The sequence below is a fragment of the Lampetra fluviatilis genome, chromosome 25 (assembly GCF_964198595.1).
Source record: "Lampetra fluviatilis chromosome 25, kcLamFluv1.1, whole genome shotgun sequence".
Lineage (NCBI taxonomy): Eukaryota > Metazoa > Chordata > Hyperoartia > Petromyzontiformes > Petromyzontidae > Lampetra > Lampetra fluviatilis.
The window spans coordinates 12,524,385-12,545,144 of NC_136299.1; the positions used below are offsets into that span (position 1 = coordinate 12,524,385).

A 20,760-nucleotide genomic window follows, 5' to 3' on the forward strand; every position below is an offset into this window, starting at 1 on the left:
CCTTTGGTGAATTTGGTCGATTTTCTAAAGGGTGTATTGTATTTATAAATGAATAATCTTTACAACAGTTATTGTGACCTCTTTGTTACAGATAGAGGGATGGAGGGAGATTTATGCATTTACATTTTCAACTTAGTTGGAAAGCATGAATAAGAATGATGTAGTCATGATAATGGAAGTTATTTATCCAGGAAAGCCTCACCGAGCCCAATATTCTCTCAGGACAAATATGCCTTCGAATGTTTAGCTAAATGCTTGTAAGTATTGGTTGGTATGTGGGAAGGCAACTAGAGTTCTCAAGAGAAAACACACCCACATGAAGCGATACAACTCAAAGGCCCGCACTGATGGGGTCATGAAACCAATTTCTGGACTACCCACCGATAGCCATCTCACAGTCCTTGTGTCCAAAGCATGCGGAAACTTTTCTGGGAGTGTTATCTCTTCAAATGTACGGGGTTTTCTCCTTGAACTCCGCGTTCCTCTCACGTACTAAAAGTTCATCATCACCACCATCAGCCAAGATCAATCCACGGCTGCGTGAATGCCTCCCCAAGCCGTCACCATCTCTCACTGTTCTGCACTGTAACAATATCGCGCCTGATTTCATCACTCCATCTCTGTAGTGCCTGTCCGCACGGATCTCTTCCCTTCCTTGGCTAACACTCCGTCACTAATCCTGACCATCAGCCATCATCCCTTCTTGCTAAGCGTCCTGCTCAAGCCCATTTACTTCTCTTAACATTTTTTAAATTATGCTCCTAAAACTGACTGCGATTCTCTCACCAATGGGTTCCTCTTTTGGTCTCTCGGTGCAGTGAAATTAAAGTGACTGTACTTAAAAATAACCCAAAGCAGCACTTGCATTAAAGTCTCGAGACTCCGTGAAGCATTCCTGGGTATAAAGAAATCATGCGATTCCATCTTCATGTTTTATTCCAAGAATACAGTGCAACATAAGTTTATGTTGGACATGAAATCTACGTTCTTCTTTGACGTTATGACATGTAAACTGTCGCAGAAAAGTAACGCTTTAAACGTAAAATATGAGGCATTTGACATGCTAATTTTTATTAATAGACAACATCAATTCCTCCCACAAAGAGGCAACACTTTGGAGTTGTATAAATGGCACAGGAATGGACCAGGCCTATTTGGCCATGTCAGCATAAGCAAGAACACCTATTAATCATGCACCTCCTGTTGTACGCGAGTATATTTTCCCAGACACATGCTGATGTATGCACGCTGAGATTAAGATATCTCCCTTTTTTGAATGAGAGAAAATGTATGAAACTTACTTAATTTTTTTCGTGTTCATTTAAGTGCTATTTATTTATTAACGTAAGAAAATATTGAACTCTGAGCCAATGTTCATTTCGCTTGGCTGGGTAAAATTACATTGCAGCTATTTGCACTTCAACACACATCCACCGTGAGTTTGTTATTATATTCTTAAGTATATATTAAGTTCAATTTAAGTTTTGCCAACAGTTATGTTTGCCGGCTGCAGTATGCAACCACTTTACATGACTGAAACATTCTGGGACTTAAAACTAAACAGCTTTTCCCACTATCTAATCGTAACAATTTCCCCATAATTCCAACAAACTTGTGCACCACGTTTGTGTGCTGACACGGAATCTTTTGGCCAAAGCAAGCACAAATTAACGTCTCTTGGGAAATTGTGCATCAAATGGCAACCAGGCTGACCGACTCATGAGAACCCTTCCACGGCAGGGAAAGCGATGCACAGCTATTGCTCTGTCTGTCCCCACTGCGAACCCGGACGATTGAGGGTGCTGGCTCACTTCCCTGACACGTGACCCTAGGCCAACAAGCCACCTCTGCATTCACTTAATTCCATATTTATGAGATGGATTTGTATTCAACATTTGGAGCGGACCTCACAGGTGTGTGTGTGTGATGGCAATGAGTAAATATGCCGTCTCAAACATCAGCTGCCTAGAACAATGCATTTAATTTAATATATAAAACTTGTGGGGTGCTGCCACCTCTTCCAAGATGTGTGGCCAGCAGGACAACACATCCTCTAGAGCAGCGGTTCCCAGCCTTCTCGGTTGCGCGGACCCCTTTCTAACCTACAAACATTTTGCAAACCACCACACGCCGTTTGAAATTGTTACATATCCTTGGTGAGGGTGACGTTATTTGCGATTTGTTATTTTTTCCCGTTATTTTTTGTTCCTTTCCCGCAGACCACCAGGCATCCGCGACCCACAGGGTGGGGACCTCTGCTCCAGAGCCCCTCCAACGGAGGCCCAACCACCAACAGCGGTGTGAACCAGGCAATCCAGAGCAGACACGTTTGCCTCGTATATACACACATCATCGTTAGTTTATGTACTGTGTAAGGTAGCTCATGCAACTACCACAGATTTAGAGCGTAATTTGTGAAGTGGAGCGCTGGAATCAGCTGGTGCCCTGCAGGTGCTGGTAGGTGGACGATTACATCGCAGGACCAAGAGAGATGGCTTGGCTAGGCCTTAATCCAGCAGTGGACTCATCAGAGCTGACGATGATGATCTAGGAAGTACCTTGCCGTGTACGTAGCACTGACCAGGACGGTGAAATATGGTCAAACAACCCCCACTGACCAGGATTGTGAAGTATGGTCAAACAACCCCCAAGACCGGCATGGCATAGGGAGGCTTTCATCCGGCAGTGCTGAGTGCAACGTAACGTAGTGCAGCAGTCGGACTGTTGCACACATCTCTGTGCCGTTTGTGAACACTAAAATGAATATTCCATAGAAAATGCGATGCTGTATTGTACTTCTAAATCAAAACCACATTCACAACACACTGGTGAATCGCTGCCTTTCTGCTGTAGAGGATGCAGTGGTCTTGATTGCATTAAAATACCCATCACGACACTCGCCGTAATATTTACAATACCAGACAACACACAAACAGCCGTCTGCAAACAGCTGTCTGCAATGTTAATAGACACTAACAATGTTGCTTATCTAAATAAACAGAGAAACGTAAGATGACATTGTGGAGGAGACTAATCCGTTATAATCCGTCGGAATTGCAACTGCGTAGCGTTGCGCTGCACGGCTCTCCGTGGTGTTTCCAGAGTTGTAGCGTCACCACGTGATGTTCGACATGACGCCCGACGTTTCGCTCTGGGAGCTTCTCCACGAACCTATTTTCCCAAACGCTCCCCAATTGTCCAAACGTTCGACATCGCGCAGATCAATACGTCTACAAACAGAAACACATCCGAGTCTAGAGATGTGTAGTAACAGCGACACAAGTTGTACTCTCTGTTGGATTGAGGGGATCTGGTCTAGCTTATGAGATATCCAGAGAACATCCTTCTTGTTTATACACCTCTATTCCATATATAAGTTTTAAAAAACCCTGCACTGCTTTGTTTGGCATACAATCTCTAAGCTGTGTCGCACGGGCGTTGTTGATGGACCAGACATTCGCCATTATCTCTGGTTTGCCTCGCATCAGTCACCGTCCACCATGTCGAGACACGGGTCCAAATCGTAGAGTTGGGTGCCTATCCACATGGCTGCCAATGACTGCGTGCGCGCACTGTACGGGCCCACGCCGTAATTACCATGAGTCACACATTGATCCATGCGTGCTTCGTGGCGTCACCAGAAGCTCACAATGAAGTCCAGAGAGAGAGGGGGGGTAAATAATTTGGGTTTTTTTTTTGGGTCTCTCTGAAAGCTTCCTGATGCAGTGGCGACTCAGGCACAACATGTGTGCGGCTGTTGAAAAAAACATGCCTATGGATGATTTATATTCACGTGCATTCTTTCGCTTGCGTTATTAATAAAATATATATTGCGGTCATGACATGTGGTTCAGAAACATGGTCATTCGTTTCACAATTTTTTTTTACCCAAAACTGAAAGAAAGTTGCACAAAGAACTGGCACGAAGAGATCGCTTGGAATGACATCGCGAGGCAGGAGGAGGGATGAATGCGTGGATTAGAAATGTATGCGGGTTAATGACATCGTTAAAACTGTGATGAAAATCAAGTAGGCTTGGGCAGGACACAATGCAAGAAGGAACAATGGACGATGGTCAAGAATTATAATAAAGTCTTGTTCTTCTTTCGTGTGGCTGCTGATGCAGATGCAGAGCAACAACTGCATTTTCACATTCAGGTGGTCGTGCCCAGATAACGGAGTCAGGAGGAGCAGCGGAGTCGCCTATTGCTGTGAAGTGGCTCCCAAGGAATGGGACACGTCTGGTGTTGTTCACGAAGGCGATGGAGCGATAAAATAAGTTCATGTGTAGGTGAAGGGGGTGGATTGTTGAATCGCAGGATTGCGAGAGATGGAAGTGGTTTGGAAAGGCCTTCATTGAGCTGGCTGATGATTATTTCTTTGTTATTGGTAAGCAATCTGACAATCAACACTGCCTTGAGGATTATTTTTAGGCACATTAAAAATCAAGGCCTAGTTAATTACACCGTAGAGGCACAACCTCCTTCTTGATTCCACTGATTACCAACTGCAGTGAATGAGCAATTCAGAATATTTTAAGCAATGTCTACATTTATGTCGCTGTGAGGCTGTGAAAATTGCCAGGCTTCGGGTGAGTGATGGACAGCATTTTAATTGTTGGTGCTTCGGTAAGCCTTATGAAATAAATCGCAGTTGAAATAAAAATAGGACTGTTAAAGTCAATGGAGATTAAACGGAATTGGCAATCATCGTTTGCTATGAATGACAGGGGTACATTCGTACTCGGTGGAGCGGTGGCGCAGTGGTTAGCGCACTGCACTATGAACCCACGAATCGTAGGTTCAATTCCCAGCCATGGCCAACGCCAGTGACGGGTGATATCTTAACCGGTTCTGGGTGGCCTCCATCCCTTTCCCAACCTGCACAGACCCACGTGGTGAAGCATGATCAACCACAACATGGCGTGGGAGAGGGCCTTCGTCAAACGGTAGATTGACAAAGAGCTATAAAATATATTATTATGTTGTAGTATAATTATCATTCAGACTGATACTACACTCAGATATGCCTGCGTACTCACCACTCGCTTAGCTAAGCAGCGACGTCTATTATGCCACCCATGATGTAGTTTTCATACTAAACGATCAGACCCAAAAGCATACACGTGTTAAATTATGTAGTTTGCCGTGCCACGAAGTTGAACTTGTCTATCAGTCCACTGACCCATCCCCCCCCCCACCCAAAAGTGCAGCCCTTTGCTTATACAACGAAAAAAACCTCACCAAATGACCTGGGAATACCGAGCCAAGAGCGCGCACGGAGCGGAACCCGCTGGGAGCGCAGCACACAATCGAGTGGGGGGCGCGCAGAGGAAGCTCACCTCTTCCTCCTTGCTGTCCTGCCCCGCGGGCGGCGGGAGGACAGCCACAGCTGCTGCTGCTGCTACTGCTGCTGCTGTGGACCCCCGTGCCTCCACTGCCTCCATCTCAGAGCGCGTCGTCGTCTCTCCTCCGTGCACGGACGCAGCTCTTGAAAGGGAACAACGCAAACGATACATTTTGATTTTAAGCTTTCGTGACTGCAGGGATTCATATTGTTGGTTCTTTCGGTAAAGTCACGTAGAAGGGACATAATAAAAAATAAAATAAATAAAAACCGCCACTTTTAAAAAATGTTCTTGCTGTGAATTTCACACCTGATGACGATTGCTTGTGTTGCAGTCGAAACGTCGTGAGAATTGTAATTGTTTAATATATTATTTTATTATTTCCCTTCTAAGTGACTTTAGCGAAAGAACCAAGAATATAACGCAAACGATAATGAGGCACACGCCAAGCAGCAAAGTCCACGGGAGGCACTCGTCATCCGACGCCGTGCGAGGTTGACGCAACAGGTATCCTGGTCGCGTTCACCTCCATTGAATGGGGAAGCCTACACTTCACACGTAGTGTCCACCTCTATTGCCGAATTATAGGGCACTGTGCACTCTGGTGACCCTATAAGTAGTGTCCACCACTCTCTTGTTTAATGGAGCAATATCATATGCAAAGGGTCTGCCTCTCGTGCCTGATTATGGGACCCTACTAAACACGATCTTCTTGTAGGGAGCAGTGATGCATTGGTTGACACACCGAGTTATAAACCCGAGTTCCATTCCAAGCCACGGCTAAACATCATTGGCGGATTATTGAGCTCAGTCAATTCTGGGGTGCTCACATCCACCAACCCGCACTGACCGGCGTGGTGAAGTATGGCCAAACCACCCAGGCGTGGGGGAGGACTTCATTCACCAGCGAATTGACACAAGGGCTATATGGATGTAAAACATGCACTATGTTTGTGTCTCGTGCCCTCTGGTCTAATGGAGCAATGCAATGGCCACTATCAAGTGGGACACACGAGAAAAACAGTCCACTTTTCTTTGTAATTGGATACTAAATATATTTATCGGCACCCTTATCACACGCGCTCTCTATAATGCAGCACTATATTTTTCACCAACTCAATGATGGGCTGACATCGAAGCCTCATCTCTACATACGAATCATTCCCACGTACTAACAATCATCTCCACATACCACTAATCATCTCCACATACTCGTCCTACTGGAATTAACACATTGCAATGCCTTCTCAAAACTTCGTTTGCATCCATGAGTTAGTACACGTGTTCTACACTCTCTACGATTAGTTTAGAATGGAAAGATCTCACCTGGTTAAGCAAAATGCACTTTAAAAAATAGATACTATGACAGTGCTGATTTAAGAGCCATGTGTACAAACGTGATGCTTCAACTTGGACGGCACAATCACTGCACATCACAACATTGCAACAACGCTCACATTCGTCAGTAACACTACCGAGGCGACGTTTCGGACGACGGCCCTTCTTCTTCACAACACACAAGACAGGCCAGAGGTTACTGTTATCAGAATCCACGTGAGCCACGCACGAATGCTCCAGTCGTGACACATTGGCACCCCCGAAGCTTGCAAGGCGCAGCGCTGCAACTGCCGGCTCGCACCGCTGCTGGCGGAACGGACTCCGACAGGAGACTTTGTCCTCTCGAGAGCGACCTCGGCCGACTCCTTACCCGCTCACCACCACAGCGGATCGAGGTGGGAGCACCCCGCACTCTACCCCGCCACGAAACCCATCGAGATTCAGACCCAGCATCGACATGGGCGCTGGACGGCGTTTGGTGGTTTGAAGTTAACAAAATAAAAACATAAACTTGCACATTGTTTCAAATGCCGCCCCTGGAGATCGAATCGAACCGGCGCACTTGTGGATTGCCGACAATCGGTTCGGTGCGCCAATGATACCCACGTGCGCCGCAGCTCGCGGGCTGCGGGCAGAATGTGCCCCTGGGGTGACCACGTGCCGCTTACCAGCCTGATGGCGAGTGCGCGCAGCTCGCTGATGCTGCTGCTGCTGCCCGTGGTGAGGGGTGAGCTCGTGGTGAGGGGTGAGCTCGTGGTGAGGGGTGAGCTCGTGGTGAGGGGTGAGCCCGTGGTGAGGGGTGAGCTCGTGGTGAGGGGTGAGCTCGTGGTGAGGGGTGAGCCCGTGGTGAGGGGTGAGCTCGTGGTGAGGGGTGAGCTCGTGGTGAGGGGTGAGCTCGTGGTGAGGGGTGAGCTCGTGGTGAGGGGTGAGCTCGTGGTGAGGGGTGAGCCCGTGGTGAGGGCGAGCGAGCGCGAAGCCTCCTCCTGTGTGTGTCCCACGCAGGCGCTCAGCCCGAGTGGGGTGCGAGGGCGTTCCGCGGTTTCCTGTCTCGCGTGGGGACGCCTCAAACTCCCCCACAACTCCATCCCTCCCACCACCGCCCACAACCACCGCCCACAACCACCGCCCACAACCACCGCCCACAACCACCGCCCACAACCACCGCCCACAACCACCGCCCACAACCACCGCCCACAACCACCGCCCACAACCACCGCCCACAACCACCGCCCACAACCACCGCCCACAACCACCGCCCACAACCACCGCCCACAACCACCGCCCACAACCACCGCCCACAACCACCGCCCACAACCACCGCCCACAACCACCGCCCACAACCACCGCCCACAACCACCGCCCACAACCACCTAGCATCCCTCCCACCAACACCACCCACCACCACCACCCACCACCACCACCCACAACCACCACCACCCACCACCACGCACAACCACCACCCAGCATCCCTCCCACCAACACCACCCACCACCACCACCCACCACCACCACCCACAACCACCACCACCCACCACAACGCACAACCACCACCCAGCATCCCTCCCACCACCACGCACAACCACCACCCACCACCACCACCACCACCCACAACCACCACCACCCACCACCACCACGCACAACCACCACCCAGCATCCCTCCCACCACCACCACCCTCGCCACCACCCAGCACCCCACCACTCATCCCCAACTACCCCCACCACCACAACCACCCAGAATTCCGAACAGCCGCGACTACCACCACCATCACCACCCCCACCACCCCTCACCCCCAGCATCGCGACCCGCCCATCCTCAACAACCCCCCCACCACTCCCACCCCCACTCCACCCACAGACCTCTCCTTCTAACCCCAAGCTCAATAACCCCCGACATTAAAAAAAACCTCCCATCTCCCCTTCATTCGAATCCAAACACAACACCCCCCCACCCGCACAAGCCTCACCCCCCTCCTCCCCCTCCTCCCCCTCCTCACCCCCTCCCCCCCCTCCTCACCCCCTCCCCCTCACCCCCCTCCTCCCCCTCCCCCTCACCACCCTCCCCCTCCTCCCCCTCACCCCCCTCCTCCCCCTCACCCCCCTCCTCCCCCTCCCCCTCACCCCCTCCCCCTCACCCCCCTCCCCCTCCTCCCCCCCTCGACTCCCACTTCACGGTCCTCTCGGACTCCCCGACTCCCATCGCCCCATTACACCAAAGACAAAGCTCACCCGTGTAGCCTGCACGGGCTGTTGGGGCAAGTGGCGTTAGCGAGCACAGATTCAGGCTGGCATTGTGCGCGAGAAATGGTGGTGTGGCCGAGATTAGCACCACGCTGTCTCCTCAGTGCTGATGGTGGTTAGGGGCCGTCCATAAATGACGTCACGCAATTTTGGACGATTTTTGACCCCCCCCCCCCTTCGTCACACGGCGTCACAAAAAGTCAGACCCCCCCTCAAATATGACGTCACAAAGCTCTGCCCCCCCCCAAAAAACATGCTTCAAATCGCTTTAAACTATTGTCATTGTAGTGCGTATTTAATGTGGCGCTGCACTCTGACGTTGTAGGAGAAAACATTTATTAAAAAGTCTATTTAATTAAGTAGAACGTGTTGTCTATATTAATTTAAAGTTGCGCATTTTTATGTGACGTCACATCTCTCAAATCCCCCCCCCCCATCGTCACATATCGTCACAAATGTCTGACCCCCCCCCCCCCCTAGGTGCGCGATGTCATTTATGGACGGCCCCTTACACACTGCATGAGGTGCTCATTAAAGGCTGAGTCGACCTAAGGCAGGCCCAGCCCCGGTTCAAATAATTATCACTGATCCAGAGTTTCTGTGGATTGGGAGCCATTGTTTACGTGCGTCAGCAATTGTGTTGTCTTTTGTCACCATACTTCACCATGCTGGCCAGTGCGTGTCGGTGAGGGCGCAGAGGGTAGAAGTGGGAGCACACGAGTGCAGTACAACGATGGCTTTTGCGTCACTAAGTAGTTAATTATCATGAAGCCATCACTAAGTAGTTAATTATCATGAAACCATCACTAAGTAGTTAATTATCATGAAGCCATCACTAAGTAGTTAATTATCATGAAACCATCACTAAGTAGTTAATTATCATGAAACCATCACTAAGTAGTTAATTATCATGAAACCATCACTAAGTAGTTAATTATCATGAAACCATCACTAAGTAGTTAATTATCATGAAACCATCACTAAGTAGTTAATTATCATGAAGCCATCACTAAGTAGTTAATTATCATGAAGCCATCACTAAGTAGTTAATTATCATGAAGCCATCACTAAGTAGTTAATTATCATGAAACCATCACTAAGTAGTTAATTATCATGAAGCCATCACTAAGTAGTTAATTATCATGAAACCATCACTAAGTAGTTAATTATCATGAAGCCATCACTAAGTAGTTAATTATCATGAAACCATCACTAAGTAGTCAATATCAGTAGAGAGCCCGTTGGTCTGTAACGAGGGATCAGAGGCAGCTGTCGTTCTCACACTTCCCACAATCCACCCGGGCTCGGAGCACGACAAGTCTTTTATACGTGATAAAACTCAACGATAATGTGTTTTTTTCACTTTTTTTAAATTCTCAAGGATTTAAAGAACATTGCATTAACAGTAAGACAAATTGGCAAGTTTGAGTATTTTGAAATTAACCGTGTCCGTCTTTTCTACTTCTTACTCCCACCTCTTCTACGGCACGAGATTCGTTGCTATATTTGATTCTTCACGTGTTTGATTCTCGCCAACATATTTAATCAACTTATTTAATAAATCCTCAATTATCGACGATATATTGCATCACTTATTTTCATGTATCCTCAGTTATCGACAGAATATTCCAAATAATTGTAGAATAAAGAAAGATATTGTTGCACATAATAATATAACTTAGCATTCCTATATTTGATTTTTGACAATATAAAGTAATTTATGTTTGATTGTTGACAATATAAAAGGAATCATATGTTTGATGAATGGCAATGTACAATAATTAATATGTTTAACAATCCCGGACACATCAAATGAAGAACCATTAAACATGTTCAATGATAAATATATATAAATAATATATATTATATGAATATGCTTCGTTTAAATATGCTGTGGATTGTCCACTGCTCGTCCTTGCTGATTCGACAACATATCAAATACAGACATACCTCGCTGAACGCGGGGGTTACGTTCCTGGAAAACGCCGTTTTGGGCAAAACCGCGTTCGACAAATAATAGGCCTCATGGGAAACATTGGATTGCGTTCCTGGGTCCAAAATGATCACCCCCTCCCACTTTGTAGAACTGACTCGACAGAATGTCCACCCTTGTGAGTGCACTCAGGGATGCTGAGCCGCACTCGATTGCTTGTGCAAGTAGACTCACTTGAGTTGTTAATGTCACCTCAACACAAAACCCCCGTCGCCTTTCCTCTTCCCGCCCTCACGCCCGACGCTCGCCCTGACGCTGTCACTTGAACGTTCATGGTTCGCCATCTCGACATCCTTAACTTGACGGCAAGATGCATGCGGCAACGTGAACATTTGCGATGTGCCGTTGTGTGTGTTGAGTGTGTGTTACGTAACAACACAAAAACGCGCTAGAAACGTACACAAACAAACACATTCGTGGTAAATCAGTCGCTCTCACAGTCGATTCGTTCACTGCTTCCAACGGGTGCAGTAGCACTCTCACCGCACGACTTGTCGATTCAGAGATTTAATAAAAATCTTAGCCGCGTAGAGTCGAAACATCACCCCCGTGTTTCGGCAAACAGACCTCGTTAGCTAAACCGCGTATAGCCGAAACACGCGTTCGGTAAAGCCGCGTTGGGCAAGGTTTAACCGTACGCGGCTATTTCATATATGTTCATTGTCTGGTCGGATAGTTGTGTGGGATGCATTGCTCTGGTCTTGCGGCCATAGCCCTCGTGCAGAGCTACCCACGCACAGAGCCAGATGGGGAGGCAGCAGACGGCAGTCGACCGGGCAGGCCACTGACATCCCGTGCAGCAAAAATGAGCAAAGCTGTAGACGTGGGTCTACACTGCTGCCACCAACATTACATAATAAATCCATCGGAAGCAAACAACCGTGGTCATATTTAGTTTTTCACTAAATGACCATTACATTATATGGTCCATGAACGCAGGCGAATGTGTGTTTTGTTAATGATTTCGTTTCCCATACCCACACACACTGTATGACTCTATCGAGAAGATGTCGTGGTTTGTGGAGGGAAGGTGAGTTATTGTCGGAGTAGACAGGAGCCCAGCCAGTAGGCAGCCAGGAAACTCGAGGCATAGAAAATTACTATTAGATATTTTTCATAGAAGTTTGCTAATCTTGTGTATACTCTGCACATGGGGACACTTAAATATAATGCATACGAGTCGCTTTGGAATTTTGTTTGCCGGATTTTACTTATTACAAAATATGGCCTAACAGATGTTCATCTCCATAACTTGCACCTGTTGTTTGTGGAGCATTAGTTGGATTATTTCAGCCTTGCGCACATGCCGTCGTTTAATCCTATGGATCTACTTCATGCTCGTGTTGCTGACTTCTGAGCGATGCAGCGTGTGACTGGCCATCCTGGTGGAACGAGAGGGCCAGAAACAGCGGTGGCAAGAGTCATTTTTTCAATTTGACTGAAGGCTCCCTGAATGGTTGGGCTTGGCAGGCGACGTTTATTTATTTGGTCGTTTTGCAGCGTTGCATGGCATGGCCGTTGTCTCGAGAGAGCACGCGCCAACGTGTCCTTGCCGCGTGTCAGGACGCATCCAATGGGCCATCACTCAAACACGTGGTATGACCTGACCCACTCCTCATGACACGTGTGGCACCACCATTCTAGAAGGGCGGGGGGGGGGGGGCTCCATGATGATGGTGGAAGGGGTGGGGGCTGGGGGGTGGGGGCTTGAGGGACGCGGGGGGGCTGAGGCAATGGCGCTGATGCTGAGTAGGAAACCCCTGTAGCTGTATTCATAACGAAAAGGCAACAACACATTCGTCAACAACACCGTGGCCTTAAGAGGCAGAAATACATAATAGGTGACGTTTCGGGCAATGGCTCTACTTCATAACACATAAATACGGAGGCCAGAGAGACAGAGTGGATAATGAGAGTTGGAGACTGACTACATGTTAGTTACACTATGGGGGCCTGATCGGAATTACATTTTAATGTTGTATGATCATCAGTTTTCAAGTTTGGCATATGAATAGTTACCTAATAATAGCTGATGGGTAACACAGGCATATTTGACAGTATGTAGTGACAAAGCGTCATGGTTTGTAAGCGCTTGTAGCCAAGGGCATGTGACACGAGGCATCTGGGTTGAGTGTGCGACAACGGTGCAAGCTGAAGTCTGCGTCCCGGGTTATGATTCCTCCACCCACTCCCCGCGGCTACAGCATCTCTCCACTGAGAAATCATCCACCCACACCTTTTTTATATCTGGAAAGCGGTTTGTCTTCAAAACACATTATGCATTTGTGCCTCTTTTTTTCACTCTCCCGTTGTGCCAAATTGATTCTAGCAGGGGGCAAAAGTCGATCTATCGTTCACCCCCTCAGTCTGCCAAATGTCAGAGGTCCGGGTGGGAAGCCCCAAGTTTACCCCCCCCCGCCTCCCCGAGTAAACATCCAACATCGGGCTCATACTGGCCCAACGTTGATCCAACTTTCATTGTTTACTGAGCAATCGTCTGCAGGGCTACAGTGGCACAAGCATGGTTGGGCTTTTGGGAAATGGGTAGGCGACCAGGCGAAGACTCCTGTTGTTGGAGCGCTGCAGTTTCAGTTTCCCCGTTGGTAGATGTTTATTTTCTTTTTCGTATTTGTTTTAATATTTAACCTGTGCTCTGTCTCATCGGCATGTGACTATTTACACCTTAACAATTCCACATCGGTCATCCGGTGTGATGATTGTTTTGATTCTGCATTCAATTAGTTTGTTGTCTAACTTAATATCGTCTCATTCGTATTGTTCCTTACCTTTATGCCGCCGTTGTACAGCGTTGCTCATTCTGTTAGGCCAAATGAAAAAATAAATAATACATTATATAATTGACTCGAGGGAGCGCTACGGAGCCCCTCTGGACGATATTTGGTCTACTCTTCCAAGGTGGTCAAACGTCTTGGAAGAATTGCATATCATTTTCAAAAATCGTGGCTAATAATTTCTTACTCGTACTATTATTTGCAAAGGAATCAATTTTACAGAATGAAGCAATGCACCATTACATGAATTGTCATCCCACACTTGTGTTCGTAAAGGCAGAATGCCGCTATTTAAAAGCCACTGAATATTTTTTTGTTGCCTGTTCCCTTTATACTTATCCTGGTCTCCCCTGCCCACGTGTGTGTACACCGTTTTATTTATTTTGTCACCATTGCTCAAGCTAATGTGGCCAAAAATTTAAATATGTTTGTGAAGCCACACCAGCCTCTGTGTGATTGTGCAAGTGTGAATAATTTCGCGTGGAACAGTCAGTCCGTTTGGCAAAGGTTTGGAATGAAATCTAAGCTGCCTGCTTGTTGTTTTTATTTTTACCTGCCACATTTCATGTATCTGTTCATTCGCTTCGACACGTGCTCATAACAACTTTGACATAATTGCGTTTGAAAGCACAGGGCTGCGTTTTTAAAATGATTAATTAAATCAATTCATATTAAAACAAAAGCCGATTTATCGTGAGAAAATAGACAGAAGTGACAGTGTACGCAAGGTCATTATGCTCCGTAATACTTGGGATTTGTCGGATATTTGAGATTCATTTAACATTCCTAAGCCTCAACGATCAAACTGGAAACATCACGCATGAGCGCTGCGCCGAGATCGCGGCGCCTCTGTCAGACCAAAGTGGGCACTTCGCCTGCGCACGCCAGCGGGGCTGCCCGCCGAGGATGACGCCTGGTGTGCATCACGAGGTCGCAAGCAACGCGCGGTGGTAAGAGACATCGCTCTCGAGCGCAAGGGGAGGCCACGGACGGCGGGGGTGGGGAGGGTGTCGGGGCAGCACTGACGTGTGTTTAGGTCTGCGGGGACGCACGAGATTAAGTTAAGAGACTTCCTCGACCTGCTCTAAGCAATGCGGACCATGTCTGCTTTGTGATCCCAATTAGGGAGCGCTCTTCGAGAAACCACCCGCGTGCCCTTGTTGTTTTTTTTACAACCGCGTGTTTTCGTCATCCGCGTTCCGCAACAAAAATCCACCACAATCACTTAAGCTGCTCTGTGATAGGACAGGCAAATGTAGTTGCCTCTTAAACGCTCCACTTTCCTGCCAATTCCCCAAGTAGGTGCTGCATTACTGTTATTTCGCTGGCCAATTAATTATTGGTTTATTGTATTATTTGCAGACCGTATGGGGTTAGCAGCAAGACCCACGCTGCTCCCATCACCCGAGTTTTTTAAAGTTTTCCGTCGGCGAAGCGGCATGACAAAGCGTTCCTACAACATTTGCTTTGTAAAGTAAAAGTATGAAGGACTAAGGCGGTGGAATTTCACGCTGTTCAGTGTCACTCAAATATATGTGCCGTGCAAAACAGCGATACTGGACAGAACAAAAAGGGTCCCTGGAGTTAAGGCTGCCGAGATGATGGGAGACCCTCTCCGAGACTGTGAAAGTATAACCACCGCTGTGGCGTTCGTGCACAATAAAAGCGTCAGCGCGGTTGTTCACGAGCCAGAATTGTAAAGTGTTGCGTGGATTTGTGGAACAGTTGATGGTTCGCAATCAATAAATAACCAAATTACAGTTAAAGCTGAAATTCTCCGTGTGTATATATTTCTGAACAGCTATAAAAGGAGTCTTCAGGATGAAAACATATTTTTGCACTTTTCAGAGTCCGCAAGGACTGCCTTTAGATTTGTTGAAGCTTCTTAAACAGGGATTTTAAATTAATGTATTTGGAATTCGATGTACACGTTCTGCACGTGTGAAACTGCTCTTCAAATGTTACGTAAACTGTGATGTTTATATTGTGTCCACGAGTGCTCTGTGAGTCCTGCGTGTTATGGGGGAGCGGGAGTGCAGTGATTAGCGCCTCGCTGATGCGCTACGAACCGGGTCGATTACCGCTCAGGGCCAACACCGCTGACGATTATCTGAGCCCTCCTGGGCCTCCCGTAGGTCGACTCAGCCTCAAATTAGTACCTGGTGCGGTGTGTAAACATCGGCACAAGAGAGACAAAGGCGGCTGGGCGTGGTGTGGCCACCCACCGCCATCGTGTGTCGTGCCGGCCTTCATAGGTGCTCGCTACCGGCACTTGCCCCAGCGGTCTGTCAAGGCTACACGGGGGATCTTTGTCTTTGCGTGTGTGTACTCAAGAGCAAGTCGCTTGTCATAACAAATGGGCCACGTCCTCCTCGGCCTGTTGAAGAGAGGCACGCCCCTTGCCACAACGGTGGACGTGTGATTGAGGAACAGGATTTTCTCAAGGGCCAGTTCGAGATTTAGTAAGGGGGCACGTGAGTGGGTGTGTCAGGCGGGGAGTCTGATCGGTAACATTCCCAGCACGTGGCCCAGCTTCAGATCTCCGGGCCCTCTTTCAAGTGAGACCTCAGAGTGCGTGGAGTGTGTGGGGGGGATCGGGTGAGACGAGGGGGTGAGGTGGGGGGAGTGGACAGGGAGCTGCCTCGGTTATCATCGTCATCAGCAGCAGCAGCCATTGTCTATTCACTGCTGGATGAGGATGGTCTCCCCAAGCCATCGCCTGCACACAAATTGGAGGCGTCCACATGCTAAAAGATAAAGGTGCAGCCCTACAAAGCGCTTGCTCGTGCCAATACTGATGGAAGGACCTCCACTCAAGACATATTTGGAGGGTATTTTGCCTGGCATTTGAAGAGACTTGAGTACTCCGACTTTACCACACCTTAAGCAATGTGCCGGTCATATGTGATGTCTTCATTTGCACTGCTGGGTGGACAGAGGCGGGGTGGATTTGTGTTTTAAATGTCCTATGTTTCAACCACCGGGGCGGGGAATTAACCGGCTACCTTTGGATTGCAAGTCCAGTGTGCTAACCCGTTACACCACGACTGTTCGTGTCCTGGGATTATTATCACCGGTTACTCCATCCAAGGCCGTAATTATAATATATATTGGGGGGGGGACACATCCCCCCCTCCCAATATTCAAACATGCTCAAAATGTCCCCCCCCCCCCGCAATATATTGCTATACAATAGATTTCTGTTGATATGATTGTGGTTATGGTTGTACTTTTTTAATCCCGAATCTCTGCCATTACATACAATGAAACAAGAAAAGGTAAAAAAGAATAAACAGAAATGTCATACAATACACTATTAGACATTATTGTAAAAAATAAAATAAAAAGTTAATCCTATGTGTTAGTGATTTTTTAAAATATTTTAGGCAGGAAATGGCAGGAAATTAGTTTTCAAATTTAGATTTTTTTTTTTATGGGGGGGGGGACCCCAGACCCCCTGGAAGATTGGGTCCCCCGCAATGTTGACTCCATGGCTACGGCCGTGACTCCATCTACCCAGGTGACACCATCGCTGGTGGATCTAGCGCTGCTGGGGATTGGTAGCTGTGGTTTATGTGCAACAGATATGGGAGTGTTTTTGACCATAAAATCCACCACACTGGCCAGTGAGGTTTTGGCTGCCTCTTTCTACCCTCGTAACTATCCACCATCTTCCGTGAACATTTCTAGTGTTGGGACAACTGGGGAGAAACTGCCTGCTGTGAAAACATTCTTCATCTCTACTGCTTCTCAATTCGAGGTGACACCCCGATCATTATCCGTAGACAGATCACACGGTGGTCGGCGTGTCTACCGTTTACCTCGGACTGTGGGTCTTCAATTGACCATCCTTTTTACCCTTTTTGTTGAAAGTCACCTGCTGTGAAACGGACAATAAAAACCAAAGGGAGATCACTTCCAAAGGTAGGCCATTAAATCCATCTGTCATTGAGGCGGCTGGGTGGTTCAGCGTTCAGAGCACCAACCGACATCTTTGTTGAGACTGCAGGAGGAATCCGATGAGCTATGAAGCTCTTTTCACAGATGTCCAGTTGGGGGCGGGTCAGGAAGCTACAACAAGAAACTTTACTACAAACAAACCAATAGGAGTGAAAGTTAGAGAAAAGGTTAGCAAGTCAATAAAAATGAATACAAATAAATAATGTACGTTTATTAGTAAAAATTGCACAAGTGCATCGATTCCTACCGATTTTTCAACACTAAATGCCAGCTTGGGCAAGGCAGCAAAACAACAGCAACAGTTCCAGACCACACCAAGACAACAACACACAGCCCCCTCAATAAAATGGCACGTTCAATTTTAACTATCGATATACGGATAAGGATCAAGGTTCCAAATCACATTGGCAAGTGTGGTTGTTGCCAGCACGAATCTTCTGCTTCAGGATCACCGAGAGCCTGAGGTTCAATCTGGGCAGCCACCTGTGATGAAACCGGGTTCCCAAGTGTACAAAGTTGACAGTCTCAGCTGACTCACCAAACACCGTAGCAGAAAAATACATGTCAAATACGTTCTTTAACTTAATGGGGGGGGGGGGATATCCAGCTCTGGGAACTAATACATATTAAATGCACGTGTGAATACTGTGCGACAAACATTGTGTATAGCAGGGTGTGTGGTGGAGAAAGTAGCACCACCAGTGAGGGCACGAGGTCACTTGAAGGGATCTCAAAGTAATTTTGATGTCATATCTAGTATCTAGACAAACCTTCATCGTCATGTAATAATGGCTTGCCTTGTTACGGCGATATGCAATTTGTCATTATTATAATAAAATAATGCCAAGCGCACGGTTAAAATTACATTGGGAGGGGAAGAATTTCGTTTCACAATACTGAACCATATTACAGCTCAAATCCTCAAATAAACAATTTCAAATAACACGAGCAATGCACAACGAATGTAGTGAAAATATGTATCTCTCCGTAACAAATGTGACCAAGGTCTGGCTCTCTTGCAAAAGTAACAGAATCTTGATTTATACTGCAGGAGGAATCTGATGAGCTATGAAGCTCTTTTCACGGATGTCCAGTTGGGGGCGGATCAGAAAGTTACAACAAGAAACGAAACAACAACAACACGATAGGAGTGCTACGGATAGGAAAGGTGAGAAAATCACGAAAGACAATTTTAATACAAAGTTGAGCAAAACCGTGTGGTACTTGAAATGACATGGCGGGGTATACGGTACTGTGTCCCGCATATAATGACCTTGGATATCCCTAAACATTTAAGGAAACAAAAAATTGGAAAAACTAAAAATCGCAAGTCTTCAGCTCTAAAGTTGAAGAGCCATGCAAAGCGATGCTGACTTGTAGATCACCGAGTCTCCAGGCTGAGCAGAAGCGTCACTAGACGGGCAGTCCCCTTTTAACACGACTACTACACGAGACGGGCAGTCCCCGTTTAACACGACAGTACAGTACTAGACGGGCAGTCCCCGTTTAACACGACAGTACTGCACGAGACGGGTCACGACTGTTGCAATGCGTTCCAGAACGGCATTGTTATTTCAGTGGTTTAGCGGTAATTTTGCGTTACCTTTGTTCATTCCCGATTCGTATTGCTATTATTAAAAACACACAAATAAATAACATCGCAAGCTTGACATTTGCTCATTTCCGTCTTCCAGGGTGGTTAAGAAAACAGACAGACCGGGCCACCCCGCGAGAAGAACACACCGCACATTTCACTGAGCTCTGCTCTGATTAGTTCACTTAAACATAAACAATTTAAACATTATCTTTAAGAGTAAACGTTATGCTCAATACTCCATGGCTGGCCCCTTGTAACGCGACTCTCCGGGCATAACCCCGTGCCCGTCTTTCCCAGCTCCCCCTCCCCCTTATCTCCCTCTCTGCTGGAGGTGAACCTGTGGCATTGCGATTTGCTACGGGGGGGGAGGGAGAAGTTAGTGGAGCCGGGGAGGTAATTCCCCAGTGCCGGCTCCAACCAACACACGTTGCTGATGAGTGGATGAGCTTCGCTGCATTCGAGTTGACCGTCAGTCCGATGAGTGGATCGACACGCACTCTGCAGTGAAGTCCACTGGCTCAGCCTGACGTGCGTGGGTTTGTGTGTTCTTGTTGTTGTTGTTCTTGAAAATAATTACGTACAGATATAACCGCTCACGGTGCAATGTCTCGCTTGGGTTTAGCCAAGCTGCCGCGTCTCTTGCTGGTATGAAACACGAGACAACAGAAACCCAAACAAAGGATCAACGCACGTCGCCAAGTCGTTCAAAGAACCCCAGATGAATCATGGAAAACATGGGTGAAGCAATAATCAGCTCAAATTAAAATGCCAATAAACAAGCTACAGTAAAGAACACAAAAAGCCAATTCATCTCTCCCATCTCGATCTTGTCCGCATATCTTCTCTCCTGTCATCTTACTAGGATTTGGGTAATTTAAAGGGAGTGCCTCTCGCCTCCACACATACAAACAAATCCATAAGGCCTCTAAGTGGGCCAGTACCATGCTGGAACACAACCATCAAGCCGTATGATCCTAAAAGGAGCAAAATGACTGACTTTTAACCAAACAAAAGCACATTTCGATATAAAAACAGTATATGTAATATATACAGTACAGTGCATACCCTTTCTGAAGTATGCATAGCGAATATAAGGTGTTGATTTATGAAAAGCCAGAATGGCGGCTGGAATCCCAGTTAATCATAAATTGGTATTTTCGCGATTGTAAGTTTGTAACCCACAAATAGGCGCTTAAGGGGCAATAAATGTCAACATTCATAACACTGTGTAACAATGTCTTTTTGTTCCTGGGTAGTAAGTGTTATTTCCTAATTGCTTATGACTCAAAAGCACAGAAAATGGCTATTATTTCCCAACAACTTTGCTTTTGTGACCAGGACATTGATATTTTGAAATGTACCTATTTTCTATGAGAAAACCGGCGAATTTGTGTTGTTTTTGTCCATGAAAACAACAAACAGGAACCAGTCCATGCCAAGGACAGCCGTGGCGTTCCTACAACACGCGTGTTCGATTTTAAACAATTCGCGAGCCT

General features: G+C 47.1%; 1 protein-coding gene across 2 annotated transcripts in view; it reads right to left on the reverse strand.

The window, feature by feature from the left end:
* The window catches only part of LOC144941827 (uncharacterized), a 37,386-nt gene extending 29,656 nt beyond the window's left edge, over nucleotides 1-7,730 (reverse strand). The window contains exons 1-2 of one of the 2 annotated variants that reach the window (XM_078868307.1): nucleotides 7,354-7,730; nucleotides 5,342-5,489 (exon numbers count right to left, since the gene is read on the reverse strand). In XM_078868307.1, coding sequence (XP_078724433.1) covers nucleotides 5,342-5,446 — 105 coding nt within the window. In that variant the 5' untranslated portion in view covers nucleotides 5,447-5,489; nucleotides 7,354-7,730. Of the gene's footprint in view, nucleotides 1-5,341; nucleotides 5,490-6,914; nucleotides 7,040-7,353 lie in introns of those variants that run through there. The other variant, XM_078868308.1, reaches the window with a different exon arrangement.
* Nucleotides 7,731-20,760: the final 13,030 nt, after the last annotated feature.